At 39.7% G+C, this 20,190-nt stretch overlaps 1 protein-coding gene across 1 annotated transcript in view; it reads left to right on the top strand.

The window, feature by feature from the left end:
• Positions 1-20,190, top strand: part of Sh2d4a (SH2 domain containing 4A) — a 53,440-nt gene that overhangs the window by 21,719 nt on the left and 11,531 nt on the right. Inside the window, exons 4-5 of the mRNA XM_051181928.1 lie at positions 16,649-16,760; positions 19,022-19,223. Coding sequence (XP_051037885.1) covers positions 16,649-16,760; positions 19,022-19,223 — 314 coding nt within the window. The remainder of the gene's footprint in view (positions 1-16,648; positions 16,761-19,021; positions 19,224-20,190) is intronic.

Raw genomic sequence — 20,190 nt, 5'->3', positions numbered from 1 at the left:
ACAGCTGTGGTTCTGAGCTGATCACAGTGAACACGCAGTGTCCGTGGGTGTCTGTCATTAACTGTAGGTAACAGTTGGTTATGGGACTTCACTATCATGTGGCTGGGCTCTGAGATAGACAGCTTGGGAACCTGATGCCATTTCCAGGCAAATCCAGGTATGGTGAGGGATTAGTAGGACACAGAGAGGATGGTAGATGTGGCACTGTGTGAGGACTCCATGACCCAGGGAGTTGGGTGGGAAATATTTGGATCTTGCAGCTACACAGAGTTCTTTGGGGACACTCAGTAGTGGCAGCTGTCTGAAATTTATGTTTCTCCCCTTCCCACTTCCTTTAAGAGAATTTGGGAAGATAGGAGAATGGCAGACTATGCTAATTTTTAAGATAAGACCTTTGTCTTTCTATGCTTAAATGCAAAGTGTAGTTTGGGGACTCATTAATATCAGGAAACTGACTGCCCTTGTCCCTTAAGGGGACCTTCAATGAGACTGTGTTTGCTCACTTTAGATTTTTATCTCTAGGGAATTATTCCACTAGTACTGCAGAAATGACCTTCAGAGCCAGCCACACAGAAAAATAGCTGGGTTACCTGTATAAGATCGACACAAGATTAGTTATCCTCAACATTCCATCATGGAACTATAGACAGTCAATAGTGGCTGGGGGAAATCAGTGACATTTTCGTCCTTGGTGTATCCACTGATGCATTGGTTCCTCCTGCTCTAGTTAACCTCCTTCACACATTCATGCAAGCGACTAAATAAAACTCATTGAGCCCCCCCTCTCAGAAACATCTGAGATCAAAGAAGTACAACAAAGTAAAAGGAAAAAAGAAGACCTCTCAGATAGCAGATTACAAAGCCAACAAGAGTCTTCTGTGACTTTTTTTTTTTTTTTTTTAACCAAAAGGAGTTAGGGTTGACTGCTCTTGGCTGTCAACAGCATGTGTCCCCACAAGACACAGTATGCACTTTGCATACACATAATATGAGTTCCTCCTGCAAGCACACAGCAGTTACCTGTAAAGGTATAATGAGAACCTTCCACCTATCTATTCCTCCTTTTGTACTGCCCTTCCAAACCAAAGTTAAGCCTGATGTCTACTCTGCAACCAGCAATTATCCAAGCTGGATTTTAACTGTTTGCTTCAGGAGTGAAAGGCTAAGGGCTAGGGAGATAGCTCACCTGGTAAGTGCATGCCCTTGCTTCCATAAGGGATCATCAAAATCTGTCAAGTTATTTGGGGTAAGCCCCCATGTATCTATGCTGAAAGAGTATCCCTCCATAGGGAATGGGCTCCCAAAGTCAGTTCCTGAACTAGGAATACATCCTGTTTCACTGACAGAGGTCCATAGACTGCCCAGTCCTCCTTGCTGACACCCATGTTCATGGGGTCTGGTTCAGTTTTATGTTGGTTCCCCAGCTGTCAGATTGGGATCCATGAGTTTCTGCTTACTCAGGACAGCTGTTTCTGTGGGTTTTCCCAGCATGGTCTTGACCCCTTTGCTCATCACTCCCTTTCTACAACTGGATTCCTGGAGTTTGGCTCAGTGCTTAGCTATATATCTCTGCTTCTGTTTCCATCAGCTACTGGTGAAGGCTCTAGGATGGCATTTAAGGCAGTCATCATTCTCATCACAAGAGAAGGTCATTTAAGTATCCTCTCCCCTATTGCTTATATTCCTAGTTGGGGTCATCCTTGTGGATCTCTATACAGTTCCCTAGTGCCAAATTTCTCTTTATACCTATAATGGTTCCCTCTATTGATGGTCTCTTTTCTTGCTCTCCTCTATTCATCTCCCCATTCAATCTTCCTAATCCCTCATGTTCTCCTTGCCCTCTTCTTTTCCCCTCCTCTTTCTCCAACCCCCTTTTCCTCCCCCTTCCACATGCTCCCAATTCACCAGGGACTGTGTATGTCTCTCTTATAGTCCTCCTTGTTTCCTAGATTCTCAGGAGGTGTGGATTGTAAACCTTTGCTCTATGTCTAATATTCATATATGAGTGAGTACATACCATGTTTGTCTTTCTGTGACTGGGTTAAATCACTTAGGATGGTTTCTTCTAGTTCTGTCCATTTGCTTGCAAATTTCAAGATTCCACTGTTTTCCCCCCTGCTGAGAAGTGCTCCATTGTGTAAAATACCACATTTTCTGTATCCATTCTTCAGTTGAGGGGCATCTAGGTTCTGAATATTACAAATAATGCTTCCATGAACATAGTTGAACAGATGTCCTTGATGTATGAATGTGTATCCTTTGGGTACATACATTAGAGTGGAATTACTGGACTTTTGAGGTATACTGGTTCTCATTTTCCAAAGGTACTGCCATACTGATTTCCAAAGTGGCTGTTCAAGTTTGTACTCCCACCAGCAATGAAGGAGCATTCCCCTTTCTCCACATCCTCTCCAGTATAAATTGTCATTTGTGTTTTTCCTTTTAGCCATTCTGACAGGAGTAAGATGGTATCTCAAAGTTGTTTTGATTTGCATTTCCTTGATAGCTAAGGATGTTGAGCACTTTTTTTTAAGTGTCTTTCAGCCATTTTAGATTCCTCTATTGAGAGTTCTCTGTTTAGTTCTGTATCCCACTTTTTAATTGAATTATTTGGTGTTTTGGTGACTAGATTCTTGAGTTCTTTCTATATTTTGGAAATAAGCCCTCTGTCAAATGTAGGGTTGGTGAAGATCTTTTCCCAGTCTGTTGGCTGCTGTTTGGTCTTGTCAACTGTGTCCTTTGCTTTACAGAAGCTTCTTAGTTTGAGGAGGTCCCATTTATTAATTGTTGATCATAGTGTCTGTTCTACGGGCATTACATTCAGGAAGTAGTCTCCTGTGCCAATTTGTTCAAGGGTCCCTCCCATGTTGTCTTCTTCAGTGTGGCTGGATTTATGTTGAGGTCTTTGATCCATTTGGATTTAAGTTTTGTACATGGCAATAGATATAGATCTATCTTCAGTCTTCTACACATCAGCATCCAGTTATATCAGCATCATTTGTTGAAGATACTTTATTTTTTTCCATTGTATAATTTTAGGTGCTTTGTCAAAAATCAGGTGTTTATAGCTGTGTGAGTTAATATCAGGGTCTTCAATTCAGTTCCATTGGTCTACCTGTCTTTTTTTGTTTTCATTACTATAGATCTATAGTAGAGCTTGAAGTCCCGGATGGTGATGCCTCCTGAAATTCCTTTATTGTACAGGATTGTTTTGGCTATCCTGGGTATTTTGATTTTCCATATGAAGTTGAGTATTGTCTGTTCAAACTCAGTGAAGAATTGTTCTGGGATTTTAATGGGGAGTGCATTGAATCTGTAGATTACTTTTGGCAAGATTGCCATTTTTAATATGTTGATCCTACCTATCTAAGAGCATGGGAGATGTTTCCATTTTCTGGTATCTTCTTTAATTTCTTTCTTTAATGACTCAAAGTTCTTGTCATATAGGTCTTGCACCTTTTTTTTTTTTTTTTTTTTTTTTTTTGGTTAGAGTTAACCCAAGATATTTTATGTTGTTTATGGCTATTGTAAAGGGTGGTGTTTCTCTGATTTCTTTCTCATCTCCTCTATTGTCTATATATAGTAGGGCTACATTTTTTTGTTTGTTTTGTTTTTTGAGTTAATCTTGTATCCTGCCACTTTGCTGAAGGTGTTTATCAGTTGTGGGAGTAGAATTCTTCCGGTCACTTATGTAAACTATTTGCAAATAATAAAAGTTTGGCTTCTTCCTTTCCAGTTGTATCCCCTTGATCTCCTTTTGATGTCTTATTGCTCTAGCAAGAACTTCAAGTACAATATTGAAGAGATATGGAGAAAGTGGACAACCTTGTCTTATTCTGGATTTTAGAGGAATCGCCTTGAGTTTCTCTCCATTTAGTTTGATGTTGGCTGCCGGTTTGCTGTATACTGCCTTTATTATGTTCTTGCTATCGCTGATTTCTCCAGGACATTTTTCATGAAAGGGTGTTGAATTTTGCTGGAGGCTCTTTCAGCATCTAGTAAGATGATCATGTGTGTGTGTGTGTGTGTGTGTGTTTCAGTTTATGTGGTGGATTACATTGATGGATTTTCATATGTTGAACCATCCCTGCATCTCTGGGATGAAGCCTACTTGATCATGGTGGATATTTTTTCTAATGTGTTCTTGGATTTGTTTTACCAGTATTTTATTGAGTATTTTTACACCAATGTTCATGAGGGATATTGGTCTATAGTTCTCTTTCTTAGTTGTGTCTTTGTGTGGTTTGAGAATCAAGGTAATTGTAGCCTTGTAAAAAGAATTTGTCAATGACCCTTCTGCTCTATTGTGTGGAACAATTTGAGGAGTATTGGTATTAGTTCTTCTTTGAGTGTCTGGCAGGGTTCTGCACTGAAACCATCTGGCCCTGGCCTGTTTTTGGTTGGGAGATTTTTGATCATTGCTTCTATTTCATGAGGGGTTATAGGTCTATTTAAATTACTTATCTGTTTTTGATTTAATTTTGGTAAGTAATATCTATCCAGTAAATTGTCCATTTCCTTTAAATTTTCGAATTTTATCGAGTACAGGTTTTCAAAGTATGACCTGATGATTCTCTGGATTTCCTCAGTTACCATTGTTATGTCCCCCTTTCTGATTTTGTTAATTTGCATGTTCTCTCTCTGACTTTTGGTTAGGTTGGATAAAGGTTTGTCTATCTTGTTGATTTTTGCAAAGAATCATCTCTTTCATTGATTCTTTGTATTGTTTTCTTGGTTTTAATTTATTTATTTCAGTCCTCAATTTGATTCTTTCATGGCCTCTACTCCTCCTGGTTGAGTTTGCTTCTTTTTGTTCGTGTTCTGTTAATTCTCTAGTGTGACTATTCTCCAGTTTCTTCATGTGGGCACTTAACTATGAACTTCTTCTTAACATTGCTTGTAGAGTTTCCCATAGGTTTGGGTATGTTGTGCCTTCATTTTCATTGAATTCTAGGAGGTCTTTGATTTCTTTCTTTATTTCTTCTTTGACCCAGGTTTGATGTAGCTGAGCAATCTTCAATTTCCATGAGTTTGTAGGGTTTCTGCAATTTGTGTTGTTGCTGAATTCTAATTTTAAGCCATGGTGGTTGGAACATATACAGGGGGTTATTCCAATTTTTTTGTATCTGTTGAGGTTTGCTTTATTGCTGAGTATGTGGTTGATTTTAGAGAAGGTTCCATGTGGAGCTGAGAAGAATATATATGCTTTTATGTTTGGATTGAATGTTCTATAGATGTCTGCTAAGCTCAATTGGGTCATAACTTCTGTTAGTTCCTTTGTTTCTTTGTTAAGTTTCTGTCGGTAGTCCTGTCCAGTGGTGAGAGTGGGGTGTTGAAGTCTTCCACTGTAAGTTGTGGGTTTTAAAATGTGATTTGAGTTTTAGTAATGTTTCTTTTACAAATGTGGGTACCTTTGTATTTGGTGCATAGATATTCAGAATTGAGAGGATGAATATCAAATAATTGTCTTCATCTCTTTTGACTAATTTTACTTTGAAGTTACAAATTAGGATAGTACACCATCTTGTTTCTTAGGGCCATTTGATTGGAAAATCTTTTCCCAACCCTTAACTCTGAGTTAATGTCTGTCTTTGAAGTTGAGGTGTGTTTCTTGTATGCAGTAGAGGATGGACTCTGTCTTTGTATCCATTCTGTTAGCCTGTAAGTTAAGATCATTGATATTGGGGGATATTAATGACCATTGATTGCTAATTCTTGTTTGTCTTGGATTTGGTTTTGGTGGTGGTATTGTGTGAATCTTTTGGGGCTTTTGGTAAAGTGGGGTTATCTATTGTCTATGTTTTTCTGAATGTAGTTAATTTCCTTGGGTTGGAGTTTTCCTTCCAGAGCTTTATGTAGGGCTGGGTTTGTGGATATGTATTGTGAAAATCTGGACTATCTTGTTTTCTCCATCTATAATGATTGAGTTTTGCTGGATATAGTAGTCTGGGCTGATGACAGTGGTCTCTTAGTATTTGAAGAAGAAGATCTGTCCAGGTCCTCTGGCTTCCAGAGTTTCCATGGAAAAGTCAGGTATAATTCTAATAGTCTGCCCTTATATGTTACTTGGCCTTTTTCCTTCACTGGGCTGCTCTCAATACTCTTTATTCTGTATGTATGATGTTTTGATTATTATGTGGTGAGGGAACTTTTTTTTTTGGTCAGTCTATTTGGTGTTTGGTATAAGCTGTTCTTCTTTAAAAGAGAAAACATATAAACAAAAATCACCTGGCATAAGACACTAATGTAAAATAAATTAGAATAGAGGAAAGATAGGCATCCAGCATAACTGAAAATTTTAATCTTGTGGTTTGTATTTTATGGAGTTTGTAACACACCCTCACACAGCTTTACTTTGCACTCAGTTTCATGTTGTATGTGGTATTTGCAATGACTCACCCACCCAACACATTGGTAGAATTGTGGGGGAAGAAAGAAGAACTTTTGAGTCAGTAGACCAAAGTTGAGCACTTGGAGTCAGCCATTAAGTCTCTGGGGCTGGGTTTCTGGATCTCTTTACAGTAGCTATCTGTCACTGGACTAATGTGTGGATCAAATATAACTGTACAGGGACATGTTTTACAAAATATCATGCATGATATGAATGGCTATTTTCTACAATTATTTGTAGTTTCTTCCATTCCATTAATCAAGACTTCTTAAATCAGTTATGTTTAAGAGCCTGATTATCCTGTCAATGACAGTTCATTGATTTATAATTGTGCTTGAACAACTTTCTTTCCTTCTTTCAAAACTGTCTCATAGACATGAGTGCAAGAACAGCCTTTAAAGCTTCGCATCCGAAATGCTGGCCTTGACAACCCTGCCTAGCTGATTGCATTTTCTGTGGTGACCACATTGTTGTGTATGTAGGTCTGTAGGAAGGATGGTACAAGATCAGTGACTGAAGTTCTGCTGACATAACCATTCAGTAATCTAATGTGCAGAATAAATAACTAGAGACTAAACATGATATTTTATTTAAAGGTGTGTCCTTAAATCCAACGTTGTAGTTGTATTAGAGCAGTGATTCTCAATCTATGAGTCGTGACATTTCTAGGGATTGAATGACCCTTTCACAGGGTTTGCCTAACACAATCAGAAGATATTTACATTACAATTCATAAAATTAGCAAAATTATAGTTATGAAGTAGCAATGAAAGTAACTTTATGGTTGGGGGTCATTACAACATGAGGGACTGTATTAAAGGGTTGCTGCATTAGGAAGGTTGAGAACCACCTTGTTAGAACCTGTTGTACTTTTCATTTTGAGCATTCATCAATAGTCTAAAGTGATTTGCTAGAAAAACAAACCAGACAAGTGGGGAAAATATTCCTTGGTTTCTGTTGTCCTGAAGAATGTTTCAGTATGATCTCTTTTTAAGGAACACATAGCTATTTTCAGCAATAAAATTGATCATCCACTTTTCACCTTGTTAGTCTGCTTGCCTTGGAAAATCTTTCTCTCTCTCTCTCCTGGTACTTTGTAAGCAAAAGACTAAATCCCATTGTGCTCACAAGCTAAACATTATATGTATCTATTAAAGTGATGGGAAATAGAATGGTCTGGTTACTTCACTGACTGGTTAGGGAAACAAGAGATTGCAAACATTTACTACACTTGATGTCACTCTGTCTTGATTAATAACAAAACTGGATTGAATATCTTTTGGTGGTTGAGCAATCATTTTGTGAATTTCTTGTGTAACTGTTCATTCACACAATATTTATGAGGCTTTATTAAGTGTGTGTCAATGTTCTATTTTCTGTAGAAGAGGCGGGTGATGCTGGACTAAGCTGGCATGGCATTTACCCTTATAGAAGTTATTACTCTAAATATCCTTCTATTATAGAATATCATAGTTAAGAAGTATAGGAGAATAGGATAGTTAAAAGTGCAGTCATTTGCTTTAGAAAAATAAGATCTCAGTTTTATATTAACTCATTGTTTTTTATCTTTGTTCCCAAAATACAAACACAAAATCATTTCATTTATTGGAGTCTTCTGATTTAGTTGAAATGAAGGATCCCTGACATTTGTCTGAACATATAACCCTATTTTTAAATAAAGTGAATGTTAGATGAATGATTTTGCAAATCAATTTTACAAGAGAATATAATTAGAATAATCCTTCTTCTATGACATCTATTCTCCTGGGGATTGCAGTTTGCAGGCTTATAATAACTATGGCATCAGCAGCATCCATCTATAACCAAGTTGCTTATGTAGATGAAATTGCCATTCTTCCAGGTCTAATAACATTTAAAGTATACTATCATCTGTCCAATGAGATGAGCTACACTCCCAGGTTTAATTGAGACCTTCATTCTGACTTGGTCTGCATGAGGCTCTGTAGCTTTGTCCTTATTAACTTTCTTTGGGTATTTCCTGCTTTATTTGGGGGAATTTTTGTGTAGCTACTATTGAAGGATTTTTTTTCATTGCAAACTCAAAGCTGACATGATTGCTTTAATTCTAGGCATAAATTATCTATTATTTGGTACATTTCTTTAGGGTAACAGGTAGAAGAAAGCTATGGGGGCTGATGTGTGTGGGGATAGATCCTCTTGTTCCTTCTGGGAGAATGAATGGAACAAGGTTTAGGTACAGAAAGGACATGGGCTTGAGTCTCTGCCCTCATACCTGTTAACAGGTTACCTAGCCTCTTTGGTAAAGGGATGCACCTGTATTTGACATAAAGGTCAAATGATACATTTACCTGGAAAGTGCTTTATAAGCTAAAGTTATACTGGTAGAGGATGCCATTTCTTTTGTATAGGAATAAGTGAAGACCATACTGATTATCATCAGATAGGGTCAGAACCATCTCCAGGCAGTCCATTCTTCCTTTGAGTGCTTAAGTAGCAGGCACATTTCTGAGACTGTCTTCCATCTTTCATGGGCATCATATGTCATTCTGTTAAGCTGGGTGTTTTTTAATAAAGACATTTCTTGGATGCATTGTTTTCTGCCTATTACATGACACATGGAGCATTTCCTTGACTGGTAAAATAGATGTCAGTGTGTTTGAGTGGACATGCTTTATGAAAGTCTTAAGACCTTCATTTTACTTTACCCAACACTTTGAGAACTGTCAAAGCTTGGATTGCCTTGCAAAGCAGAACCTTTAGAAACAAGGTTGTTAGTATGTATGAAGAGTTTTAGAATTTATGACATGGTCTCAACATATAAAAGCATTTAAATGGAATTATTCAGCTTTGGGGTGGTTATTAAAATTCAGTTCCATATGAAAATAATTCTACATGAGATCCAATGTACGCATTTGAAAACTGAACCTAGAATTTCAAAGACAAAGAAACTAGGACACTGTGAGCACATCCTTGGGTGGCATTCGCAACCATAGGGCTGGCTGGCTGTAGTCTCTGGCATACTTGGTCCAGCTGACACTGTATGGCATATTGTGTGTGCTTAGCCTTCAGTTATTTCAAGAATATTAACAAGCCCATCATATATGATAAATTCAAAACCAGTAAGCAGGTTGAAAATGCTAGTGTAAGAAGAAACAGAGAATGTTGAAGGTAAATGTTGAAAGCTAGTGCTGAGAAAATGATGCTGTGTTGGGCACTAGGTAAATGGTCCTGAGAGACTCTAGGTAATACATACAAGGGGTTTAAAGGGTTATATCTATGCAGTAATGACACTGAGCAAGAGATGAAGTGAGGGGATGGTGGCATTTGATACAATACACAACACTTCTGAACAAGTGGGTCACTATTAGATGTTTGCTAACTTTATGCTAGTTCAGGAAATACGTAAGGGTCTGGGACCTCAATAGCTGAGAGGAGTGATGGTGTCTCTGACAAAATGTTGGTTCAAAAATCTCTTGTTTCATGGATGTACCAGTCACCTTAAGGGCCGACCCTTTATGAATGTGGCTTTAGGGAATTTTCAAACTTTGGAGTATAAATGGGTCAAGTACTGATTCTAAGAGTACAGCTAAGCACATCTGGAACATCATCTATATATCCTGAGGAGGGATGAAGGTGGGATGTCTATTTGCCTCCTAGCTTCCAACACAAGAAACTGACACTGCTTGCAATGTAATGCTCCACGGATCTCAGATCAATGAGGAGAGCAAAAGTGACCCTCAAAGTCCACATCTCTGAGGATGGAAATGAATTCAGTGATTTTTCAAGCCATCTGAGGCAGCGGACAAAACAGTTCTAACTTGTTTGTGATCAGGGAACTGGTCTCTGGACACTATTTTTGATGCCGAGCAGCTGAGTGATCCTTAACAATACTAAAATAAGAAAGAACAAAGAAAGTGTCATAAAATTTAAAACTCTTCATACATACTCACAACCATGTTTATAAAGGTTCTGCTTTTCAAGGTGACCCAAGCTTTGACAGTTCTCAAAGGGTTAGGTAAAGTAAAATGAAGGACTTAAGATTTACATAAAGCATGTCCACACAGATACACTGCAAAGCCAATAGGATTAATTTGTTTTTAAGTCATAAGCATAAATGATCTTGTGGCCTGCATCTGGTTTTCCTGTAACTATAATGGCAGCACCAGAGAAAGCATATACATTCACAAAGTTGTTGTGGTCCCACACAACTCTGAGACACTTTCTTCACCTTAAAATGAGTTCTGTCATCAAAGATTTCACCCAGAGTTAAAATAATACTAAATCACTAATGCAACACAGTACCATGATAGACTTCCAAGTGGCTAGCATGCCCTGGTAAAGTTAGCATAAATTCAGCTACACACCACAAGTAAAACAAAATCTCAATAGAAAGCTTGAAACATGGTCTCAATATATAATGGCCCATTTTATCAACTAAGGCAGTGAAACCTCTGAAAAAATAGACCCAAGATGTAACACACACACACACACACACACACACACACACACACACACACACACACACACGATTACTTTTCTCTTTTAATATTGCAGGATGGTTGTTTGTTCTCAGTAGGGCTGGGCTCCACAGGGTCACTCCTTAAATTAAGGACTCCTGTTGGCCTCTAGAAGACATCCAAGTTCCCCCAGGGTATCATGGGAATAAGGCATACCAAACCATCAGCTTCTGGCTTTCCATCATTCATTCCTCTCTGTGATCTATTGAAGGGAAACACAGTGTTCTCCTGTGCTGGAGGCAGCTTGGCTCAGGAACTTGGGGGCCAGTAGGAAGAAAGACTTGGTGGTTTCAGATCTGTGGGAAATTCAGCTTCTGAAATTACTTCATAGTAATAAGCACTATAAAAATGTACATGTTTTCATAAGTTTTAGTCACAATATAGTTCTTTTTTCAAGATCTATTCAACAAAAGTTGGCAGATTCCATCAATCATATGAAGGCATATGGATTCCGCCAGGTAAAATAGATTTGCATTCTGTCTTCAGGGGGCTAGATGCACAGCCATTTCCACTAATGTTTCACAAATTAGTTAATTGGGATCATGCAGACATGAAATTAGGCAGCAGACTGTGAAATCTGTCTTGAAAGCCACAAGCACAGCTATTCATCTTTCTCCATTTGTCATGAGTTGGGAACGTCTTGGAAGTCATGCAATGCACAGATGCCAAGAGGTATCTGCTGAACTTCTTGCTGAAGAGCAAAACCAGAGGCAACATCCCCAGCAGCTGCGAACATCCCAGGGAAACTGATTTTAGAGAGTGACAAATGACCTATCAAGTTCAGCATCAACTGTGATTCCTGCTTAAGTGTCTCATGTGGTTGCTGTCTCTGTGAGCCTCACTGCTGGAGATGAACAGCAGCTTCAGCTGCCAGTGTGCATTGAGCTGAGAGCTTCTTTGGGTCTGGCATTGCTTTTCCATCTATCCAGACATGACCTTGTCCCTAAAGAACATGCCCTATGGTAGGTTTTTCATCAGCATAGAGACTGTGCTTTGATCTACTGTGGCTCTCCAGTTACTGGCCAGCTTCTCTGGCAGCAGCCAGATTGTTCAGGTCCTGGCCTGGTGGGAATTCTGTTTCCACAGGCACCGGCTATATTGCTCCCACCAAATATAGCTTTTTAATTAAATCTCTATCACTCTATTTATCAATATGACTTGGAAATCAAAGGCTGGGGTGAAAACCTGCTAGCTCAAAGAGGTTGAGTAGCAAATAGCTGACCCTTTCTCTTAGCCGGCATCTCTGAAAGAGAGTATCCTTCTGCTCTGCCAAAACAACAACAAAACACACACCACAAGTCCCTTCCTACTACTTCCTGTGTGTCTGCCTGCTGTCTTACAGACACCCTTTGACTCTCTATGATGACTTACTGTCAACTAGCTGCTTCCTGACCCAAGGTTGACTTTATTTAATGAATGCAAATGCAAATTTGGGGTTCACAGTGTAATCGAATATCCCACAACACCCTACTTTTTTCACTATATTAGATTGCTTTTAGAACATAGGCTATTCACAATGGCAGGATTTGATGAACATTAAGTATGAAATTTCATGGTAAGACACAACCCAAGAAGAAAAAATTTCCAATGGATCCAGGCACAAGAATGGGCATTCAAAGAGGCTGCCTAAAAGTTCCTGTAGCCACATGGTCTGCTCTCCAACTCTTCTTTTGTAACATCTATTAATGGGGGCAGCTTACAGTTCTGGAATATTAAGAAATCATGCTGAATTCAGGGCTGGAAGGAAGCCTCAAAAATTAAGAATGCTTGTTTGCTGTGCAATCATGAGGACTGGAGTTTGGATCTCAGCATCCACATAAAAAGCTGAGAGTCACACACACACACACACACACACACACACACACACACACACACACACACACACACACCACAGAGAGTTCTCTCCAAGAGGGGTGGAAGCAGAAGAATCATTTGGGTGTTTCTGGCTTCTAGCTTAGCAAGGAAAACATGAGACCCAGGTTCAGGGAAGATGCCATCTTAAAGGAGAGTAATAGAGGTGTTCTCTTTTGGCCTCTACATGTGTGTTTAGCACATGTACCCAAACACTCACACACACACACACAGAGGGAGAGAGGGAGAGAGTGAGAGAGAGAGAGGAATGAGTGCATAAAGTTTTTAAAAGAAATGATGTATTTCAGGAACGTTAATTCTCATGTGTATATTGACAATGGAAGACAGTCTCTATCCCATGTCTATGGATTCAACCAACCATCCATCACAAGTATCTGAAAAACACTACATTTGTATTAGCCATGCATAATAAGTATGTAGAAAGTGTTTACCTTGCATTATGAATTAGATGATTTTATGTAAACACAAGAAAGCATATTGGTTAATTGCAATACTGTGACTTTCAGTGTGTCAGGTGGTCCTAGATACTAGGGAATGACCACATGCAGGAAATCTGTGGAAAGACCCTAATTACATGATATCAGCTTAAATGATGAAAACTGAGAAGGTCAAGTCATACATTCATTCAGCAAGTATTGCTGAATGCCTGCTATGAACCAGATGTGGGTGTGGAAATGGAAGACATATTTTATAATAAAATTACATAAAATTTCTTCCTTCAAGAAGCTTATGCTCTGGATTGGGGAATGAATGAGAAAAAGATAAATTTATCTGTTAAGTCTTGTGATCATAAGAAATATGGAAAAAATAAGGCAGAATGTAGAGGCTGGGGATACTGGAAGGTGGATGGTGGTTGGAGAAGACCATGCTGAGGAGGTGATGCTGGAGCAGAGCCCTAGAGGGGCAATGCTGATAGATGGTCCAGGCAGGAACTCCAGGCACAAAGGCATGGAGAAGAAGGCACACTTGATGTGATCACTACATGATGACAGGTAGTTGGAGAGAATGTATGAGGTGACCCCAGATTCCTTAGAACAAAGGTGATGAAACAAGGCTTGCCCTTTTAAACATTAGCTTGGAAAGAGTTCCTTACTTTTCTAGCTTCTTTGAATAAACAGAAAGGCCAGATCTCACCTGTTATTAACTTGGGAGGCTTATTCATTTTATCTCCATCCCTGCTGTGCCCATATAATTATACTGTGAAGAAGAAAGGATTGGGCTTACTAAATATAGCACTCTCAGACATCTGATTATCACCTATCAACCAAGTACTCTCTGTGGTATTTTCTTAATAGTTTTCCATTAGTGGATTAACTTTTGAAACTTCTTCATAAACAACAATCTGGGCAGGCGGCACTAGGTGGGGGTGTGAGTGGAATGGGTGAACCCTATGTTCTAGAAGAGAGCCTCAGTTTGATTCCCGCTAACTACCATGCAGCTCACAGATTCCCCAGATTCCAAGAAATTCAATACCCTCTTCTGTCCAACAAGGGCACCTGCACACAAGTGTGCATATACACACACATAAATAAAAGTAAAATACATTGCCTGGCTTCTTGTTCATGCTGGGCATCAGAGTGAGTGAAAGTCCTAACTTGATGTTGCTACTATGTTTTGAGTTTATTTAAAAAATAAATAAACAGGTCCTTGGGAGATAGCTCAGTTGGTAAACTGCTTGCTGTGCAAACAGGAAGACTGGAATTCTGATCTCAGGGTAAAGGTGTGGGTGCAGTCGTGTGTGCCTATAATTCAGAAATATATACTCAGAAACAGGCAGGTATCTGGGGCTTGCTGGCCAGTCATATCAAGACAGTCAAGGAATGCCAGGCTCAATGAAAGAACTTGTCTCAAAAAGTAGGTAGGGAGATGATGGAGGAACACAATGTGAAAACTAGCCTCTACATGCCGTCTCACTCCTGCACAGATGAAGCCTCACATATGAACACACAGGGAGACAGAGACAGGGACAAAGAGACAGAGAGATTAAATAAATACATACACTCGTGATACATAGCTGATTCCTCTGCTAAGACATTCCATCCGGGAGGCAGGAGAATGGGAGGGAAGCAAGACGGAGAAGCAACAAGAAGTTACAAGCACTCCTCGCCTCACCCTCACCACTGCCTGGTCCCAAGTTAGATAAGCCAAAAACAATTGGTAGGTTGCAGGAAGCTTTTTAGTGGATCTGCCTTCAAGTTGGGCCAACAGTTCCAGGGGCAGAACTCCTATGAGTGGTCCCTGTGCTGGGGTGGGCTTGTTGACACATTTGCCTTTTGGTTGTCTGGGTTCCCGCCAGTGTCTCCAGCATCCCCAGTGTTGCTGAGTCTTGACTTGGGGAGAATGTTTCTTTCATAACTGGTTTGTTCACATCTGCCTAGGAAGAGCTGTATTGAATGAACATAGTCCTTCTTTTAAGGGTTTGTGTTCTTCCTTCTGTCCAAGTTTGAAAATCGCAAGCTAGGCTCTTCAGGCTCATAAATAGCTTCAATAAAAGATGGCAAATTTTAGTAGTCACCTTAAGAATCAAAAGTTGTTCCTTGGGTTTTTATAAAACACTGTGACACCAACAATGAGAGTGTGGCTCTATGCAGGAAAACAATGTAAGAAAAATGTAAAAGTTGAAGATGTGCTCAAAAAATAGTTAAGCACAGATTCAGAGCATATCTGCCTTAATGATGGTGGTCAATGGTTTCCTACAGTGATCCAAACCAGGATTTGATTTTAATTGTGGTAAAATGCTTTTATGACAAGGAAATCTTTGTGCACACTGGGGATGGGATGGTGTTTGTGTGTGTGTGTGTGTGTGTGTGTGTGTGTGTGTTTGTGATATCTACCTGGGAGAGGATGCACTTGCCAATATATGAGCATATAGAAGCCAGAGGAAGGCAATGGATGTCTTCTTCTAATGGCTTCATATATTTTTTTGAGATGTTGTCTCTCACTTAACCTAGAACATGCTGTTTGCCCCAGTATCCACCTGTTTCTATCCTGCCAGTGCTGAAGTTACAGGTACATGCCCCTAGGCCCAGCTACTGCATGGATACCAGAGATTCAAACTCAGGTCTTCAAGTTCATACAGCAAGTACTTTACACATTGGATCCATCTTTGTAGCTGGAAAGTCATCATCATAATTTTTGTAGTCCTCCTCCCCCTCCTCGTCCTCCTGTAGCAAGGGGGATTGAGCTTAGAGCTTTGCACATGCTAGGCAAGCCAGGAATAGAGTTTTCACAAAGCTGGTCTGTGGCTAACCTGTGTTCATGACCCTCTTAATTTTGAGACACGGTATCACAAAATTGTTTGCGCCGAACTTGAACTCACACTGTGGTGTATTTATTTCCCTTTTTCAAAGGTGATACTTTTTGTGCATTTTCAAGGGCAAATAAAGCACTTCACTCCTTTTTTTGAGCACCCCAAATCACATATCACATTCTCCTATTTGGGTGCAAGGTTGGGGAACATTTATACACTACCCAGTTAAGATTGCTCTTGGGAGCTTGTTAGCAACAGCAGGTCAGTGTCTACACTGGCTCCATGACTCCGCATGGTTACATCAGGAAGTATATTTGGGATAGCTAAGTGCCCTGTCTAGGGAAGGACTGCTTGGAAAAAGGCTCCTATGTGCTATGCACTGTGCCAGGCACTCCTAAAAACATGGATGCTCACAGTAACTCTATGTGACATTCCTTCTCACTTTTGGGGAAACAGCCTGCAAGGGCAGCAGGAACAGTCTAGAGTCCCACATTGAGGTAGCTGAAGCATTGCTGACACCAAGTACCTCCCTAGCAGGTCAGATACTGTTAAATGGAACCTCAGGTGCCTTATGCCCTCTTACAGAAACTGTCCCTTTCTTTCACAACTCCCATCTCTATTTTTATTTTCAAACAGACTAAAGAACCCGTAAAGAAAAAAGAAGACGAAGAAGTGAAACAAACAGAGGATGAGAAAACCAAGCAGATATACAAGAGTTGGAAGGAGGATTCAGAATGGCAGGCATCTTGTGAGTACCCGGGGGCCTCAGAAGCACCATCCAGGCTCTCCACTGTTCCTCTACACCTCAACGATTCATCCGGGAGGCACAGAGAGTGCATCCATCAAGTTGTCACTCAAATGTTATCAAGAAGCTACTCAGGTGCCTGAGTAGCAGAATGGCTTTCAGAAACATCATAACTGTGTAAAGATAACTGTTAAGTTATGATGTTTCTGTATGGTGAAATTGTATATAGCTGTGGAAAAAATTCCTTGAAGAATGTTCAATGACATTAAAGTATGTCCCTTTCTTGGAGAAGAAAACATTATAAGTAGTATAAAATATCACTATTTTAAACATCTGAATTATGAAGGAAAGAGTGGTGAAAATTTCTTGGAGAAGCTGGATTTTAAATTATTCATTTGAATTTTACTTCTTATTCTGTTTTGCTTTTCACCTTAGCTTGGCTTGTTTCTAGCCAGCTTTTCTTAACTTACGTTATCCCATCTTCCTTTAGCCTCTGGGCTTTTATCTCTCTCTAATCTATATACCTTTCTTTTTTTCTTACTCTGTGTAAGCTAGAATAAGCTGTGTAGCTAGGTAGCTGGCTCTTGGTGTCCTCTATCCCTTTTTTTTCCTGCTCTTTTGCTCCCCCTCTTACATCCTTCGCCTTCTGTTTGTTCTCTCTGCTTGCCAGCCCTGCCTATTCTTTCTCTTGCCTGCCTTGCTATTGACCATTCAGCTCTTTATTAGACCAATCAGGTGTTTCAGCCAAGCATATTAACACCACTTCACATAGTTAAACACATACAATATAAAAGAATGCAACACATCTTAGCATCATTAAACAAATATTCCACAGCATAAATGAATGTTAACATATATTAAAATAATATTCCACAATGTAACTTTGTAATACAAAGCATACACAATTGAAAGGTAGGGTGTATGTGGATCACTCTCATGACTCTATGCCTCTGACCCAACATTGACCCTCTTTTGAGCTTGTACTGCCAGGGCCAAACCAGGATGGCAGGACAGGCAGAGGACAGGCAACCCAGGCTGAAGAATGGATTGGAATCTTTGCTTGGCACCAACAGAGAAGACTCGATTACCTGATAGTCACTTGGGATAGAGAGGCAGGCAGAATCTAAGCACCAAGATTCTCAGGCTTCTAAGGGTCTTGAATTAGTCTGCAGTTCCATTAAAATCAATTATGCTAAAAGTTTGTGGCCTTATTGTGCTAAGCACTGAAACTCTTGTATGATGAAGTTTTTAGTGTGTCTTCAATGTTAAACATGACAATATCTAACCCACAATGCCTGAATTATTTTTTAAAAATTCAATGAAAATGGTTATTGCAAAAAAGAAAAACAAACCAAAACTTCCTGAAACATTGAAGGCAGGCAGTAGTGATGTATCCGTTTAACCCCAGCACTGAAGAGGCAGAGGCAGGCAGATCTCTGGGTTCCAGGCCAGCCTGGTCTACAGAGCAAGTTCTGGGATAGCCAAGGCTATATAGAGAAACCATGTCTCAAATCTCACTGCCCTGAAAGTAGAGAGTTACTATATCCTGCATTAATCTTTAACACTACATGGCTAAAACATGACAAACCCCTCTATTTTAGAAATTAATTAATGTTAAAAGGAATCCTGCAAAGTGTTTGTACTTTTACATATTGTTCTGAAATTCTCCACAACATGTTTATGGAAAAAAAAAATCCTTTACTTTCTGTCTGTTTGGCCAATTCAATTAAGCCTATGGTGGTCCCTAGATATGTCAAGCCTTGCTGTTCTTTTCCTAATTCACCTGCTACAGAGAAGTCCTTCCTAGTCTTTGTTCATGACTTGGGATGCACTGCATGCTGACCACATGTGTCAGAGATGTGGTGAGTAGAGATGCACTTCATCCTAACCATGCATGTATCAGGGGTGTGGTTCTGGCCTCTAGTGTTCCTTGTCTCTCCAACCAGGCCTCACAGTTTAGTCTTACTAAGTGCAGAAACAGTCTTGTTATGTATCATCCCCTTCTCTTTTTATCCTTTGTTTTTCTTTCTTCTTCTCAGAAAGCCTTGAGCTCAGAAAGCCTTGAGCTCCGAAATGCAGATAGGAATGCTGCAGCGATCACAAGAGAGCCCTTAACATGTGATAGTAGGTACAGGAGTGATTGCTAATATTTAACACAAGGCCAACTCTGCCAGGAGCCTTCCCCAGGCACCACTGTGCAGGGCTGAGATCCTGTGTCTGTGGGCAAGCCCAGAGGAATTCCTCAGACATTGTTGTCTTTCTAGTGCGAAAATCCAAGGCAGCTGATGAGAAGCGACGGTCCTTAGCTAAACAAGCACGGGAAGACTACAAGAGGCTATCCCAAAGGGGTAGGAGTGGAGAGGGACTACAGAACCCTCTAACTGGTCCACAGAAGCCCAGAAGACCGCCTCTTCCCCCGAAGCCCCAGTTCCTGTACCCACTAGGAAATCCTCCGAAGTCTTTAGGGTAAGAAACCACACAGATAGCTTCATAGCACTGGGTTGGCTGATTAAAGCTGTGTGTCTTGGGACGTGGTGGTGGTGGTGGGGGTACTGGATTGCTGCTTAGGTCAATGCAGGCTTGCCTCTAACCCTGCTTTCTCTCTTGTAAGATATCTACAGTGGCTATAATTAGAACCCAGCCACAGGATGAAGATATCTAGTTAGGTGATTTCCTGTTTCTCCTCTACCCAGTGCAGAAAGCTGAAAGGAAAAGGAAGCATTGATGGCAGGATGTATGATGCTCAACATTGCCCCTAGTGGTTAAAAAATAACAAAGTAGGATCCTGTAGGTAAGAAGACTCCATCCACATTCCTGGGTCTGCTTTCTATTGCTGAAGAGTCAGGGTTTGATGGCATCTTTCTAAGATGCAGAGCCAATTAATATTTTCAGGATTTCAAAATACTCCATCTTGGAACCAAGTCTCTATTTAGTGATGAAAGTACCTTTACCTTCTAGGCACAACACATGCTGGTAGGCAAAAAACAAGAAACAAAAGAATATAGTGATACCTGGAATAAAACCCCATCACTCATGTTTACTAACAAATTCATTTTTAAATGACTACTGGTATATAGAATTGTCAATATACTAATATTTATTTGTTTGCTTGTAGTAGTGATCAAACCCAGAGCCTCTTACATGTTAGGCAAGCACTGTACCACTGAGCTATATCTTTAGCCTTAATATTCTAATATTTAGAAAGAAATGTTTAAGATAAACTACTGATTATATGATCCAGACTGCACTGGAACTGCCTTCTGAAAGAAAAACTAAAAATACTTCTCTGTTAAAAGAGTTTGGCAAATGCAGCAAATAATCTCTGTTTTTTTTTTTTTAAGTTTTTTAAATTATTTTTTCTAAATGGGGATTATGACCTCAGAGGAAACACAAGGGTGAATTATTTTTCCTACTATAATTATTTCTCCTTATT

Source organism: Phodopus roborovskii, unplaced genomic scaffold (genome assembly GCF_943737965.1).
Source record: "Phodopus roborovskii unplaced genomic scaffold, PHOROB, whole genome shotgun sequence".
NCBI lineage: Eukaryota > Metazoa > Chordata > Mammalia > Rodentia > Cricetidae > Phodopus > Phodopus roborovskii.
The sequence above is the reverse complement of the archived record's forward strand: the minus strand, read 5'-3'. Positions and strand labels throughout refer to the sequence as shown.